The sequence below is a fragment of the Aplysia californica genome, unplaced genomic scaffold, assembly GCF_000002075.1.
Source record: "Aplysia californica isolate F4 #8 unplaced genomic scaffold, AplCal3.0 scaffold00057, whole genome shotgun sequence".
NCBI lineage: Eukaryota > Metazoa > Mollusca > Gastropoda > Aplysiida > Aplysiidae > Aplysia > Aplysia californica.
This window is the reverse complement of record NW_004797327.1, coordinates 1091812-1094228: the sequence shown is the minus strand read 5'-3', so window position 1 is coordinate 1094228 and position 2417 is coordinate 1091812. Positions and strand designations below refer to the sequence as shown.

Below are 2417 nucleotides of genomic sequence, written 5' to 3'. Positions count from 1 at the left end.
CCCCCAATCCCTACTGCAATGTAAGATTGTCTGGTTACTTAAGACTTTGTGACTTAATTCATTGATTACGTCTATTTTCATAATGACCTTATGCTTCTAAAAGTTTAGTCTAAATTTCCACCAAGTACTTATTAGTATTTTACTTCTTAGAAATAAAAAAACCCAAACCAAACCAAACCAAACAGCAAAATTTTTTTTTTTTTAAACAACAAAAAAACATCCTTTCTGTTACTTTCGTGTTTCCATTTAGGGATATGGTTCGCCTTAACCTGATGGACAAACAACATCTTCTAGAGACAACCGTACAAAAGTACCGCTCAGAGCTGGCCGCGGCTACATCCACAATAGCTGGCAAGGATATCCTCATCGGGCGCCTGCAGAGGGCTGTGAGTGCTGCTATTGTGTCATTTGTGACCATTTTTCTCTGTTTTGTTACCTTTTCGTTTATATTTTCGTTGCTGATGGCGTCGGTACCCTTGTGGTTAGGCTGCTGGACTCGTAATGGTGAGATTGCAGGTTCTGGAGTTCGAGCCTTAGCTCGGTCCGACGTTATTGTGTCCTTGAGTACTTTACACGAATTTCGACGTTAAACCTACCGAATGTCCTACCTCTTAATCAACCAGTAGTGTTGACAGGGGGGCTAAATAACCATTTCACCATTCACCAGAATTTTTGTTGACGTTGAGTTGAGGTCAATGCTCGATGCTCATGTTGTTCTCGTTATTTTGTTAAAATACGGATTATTGTTACGATTATCTTTCTGGTTATCTTCTTCTTGTTCTTCTTGTTCTTTTTGTTCTTCTTGTTTTTCTTCTTGTTCTTTTTCTTGTTCTTCGTCTTCGTCTTCTTCTTCTTCTTCTTCATGACTCAAATTCCACTTTAATGGTTGAAGGAATCGTGATACGGTTTAAGCAATTCATAACGGTAACTAATTTTTCTTGACAGACAGAGCAGCAACTAGGAGCTAATTAGTGTAAGGCACTACATGTTAATATTGTGTATTACCACTTTTTCCAAGCTCTACACGCACAGTTAATGTAAGATGAGTCAGTTCAAAACACTGTAGGTATTTCCGAAAGCAGAAGTGCGGAATGATGTGTTCCTGGTCAATCATGATTTTATTGTGATATCATTAAGATGTGTAGAATATTGGTTACTTGTTTCTAGAATTGTATCTTCAGAGATGGATTCTATCTATAAGTCCTTGCCCCTCTTCAGTATGGTCCGTATTAAGGTGTTTACACTGACGGTCTCCATCAGTTGAACTGATTGTTGAATCGTCTGCCAGGGTTGAGGAGGTTGCTTAGCTTCCCCTACCCTGGAAACATGATGCGTTGTTCATTTTGTTCTGTTCTTTTTTCTTAGTAAATTCTGTTTCAAGTGATTTTACAATAGGTGGTTTCCCGTGTATTAACAAGAGGTATTTACTTCCCTCCCAGGCGATGGAGCATGAGGAGGAGCTGGTCAACAGAGATAAACGCATCCGACAACTGGAATCCAAACTGGCTTTGGCGCTCAACGAAACCAGGAACTTGTCCGAACAACTGACCAGCAACTCCACCCGAGATCTCCACCACCCGAGCCGCAGCGACACGAGCAGTAGCGAGTATCAATCTTCCTTCGTTCCCAGACGGTCAAGCCAAGAACTAGCCCCAGACGGGGGTCACCGGGTCTCTTTCCGCAACGCTATGTACAGACGGCCGTCCAACAACGCAGGCAGTGAATCGGCAGAGGATTTTAACGGCGGTATCAAGTCCGTACTCAGCTCGTCCGGAGACGGGGGAGGCGGACACGATCTGGACATGACCAATCGGAACGGGTCACGTATTTCACGAAAACGGAACAGTGTGTCAGACAACGCCATCTCTCGCCTCACGCTCTCCACGCCGAGGACAGACGATAAGTTCGGACGAGGGAGTAGCGCTTGCGTTGTGCAGTAATTGATTATGCATCATCCTGCTGAAGTTTTTTTTGTTTTTGTTTAGTTGGGTGAAGATGATAATATGCACATAACAACCATTTGATGCAGGGAAACACAAAAAAGATGAATCGTTAAAAAGTAGTACCTACCAGTGGCGCTGTCCAAAAACCAATGCTGACCAGCTGAAAGAATGTGGTTTCTGTTGTTGTTATTGCTATTATAAATTCTGCAGGTCATGACCAGGTCGTGTCGTTTGGCCCGTATTTAAGTCGAGGAGGGTAGGTGTGTCCACAGGAGGTTTACCTTTACAGTATAGAGTGTTATCCAGATTAGATGTGAAGACTGTTGATAGATCTAGATGTGTGTTGAATTAAGGAACACATTTTAAACTGAATCTGAAGGCTACTAATTATCAACTTAAAACTGGAAATTTGTCTGATTTGGAAAGTAAAATCTTTTAAATTTTACCCTCCCCCCCACCCATAAACACACCTTC

General features: G+C 42.1%; 1 protein-coding gene across 1 annotated transcript; it reads left to right on the top strand.

The window, feature by feature from the left end:
* Positions 1–250: 250 nt before the first annotated feature.
* Positions 251–2393, top strand: LOC101857233 (the record flags this gene model as incomplete). Its single annotated transcript, XM_005093075.3, is given in 2 exon segments — positions 251–386; positions 1440–2393. Coding segments are annotated over 2 exon segments (633 nt in total). The 3' UTR covers positions 1941–2393.
* Positions 2394–2417: the final 24 nt, after the last annotated feature.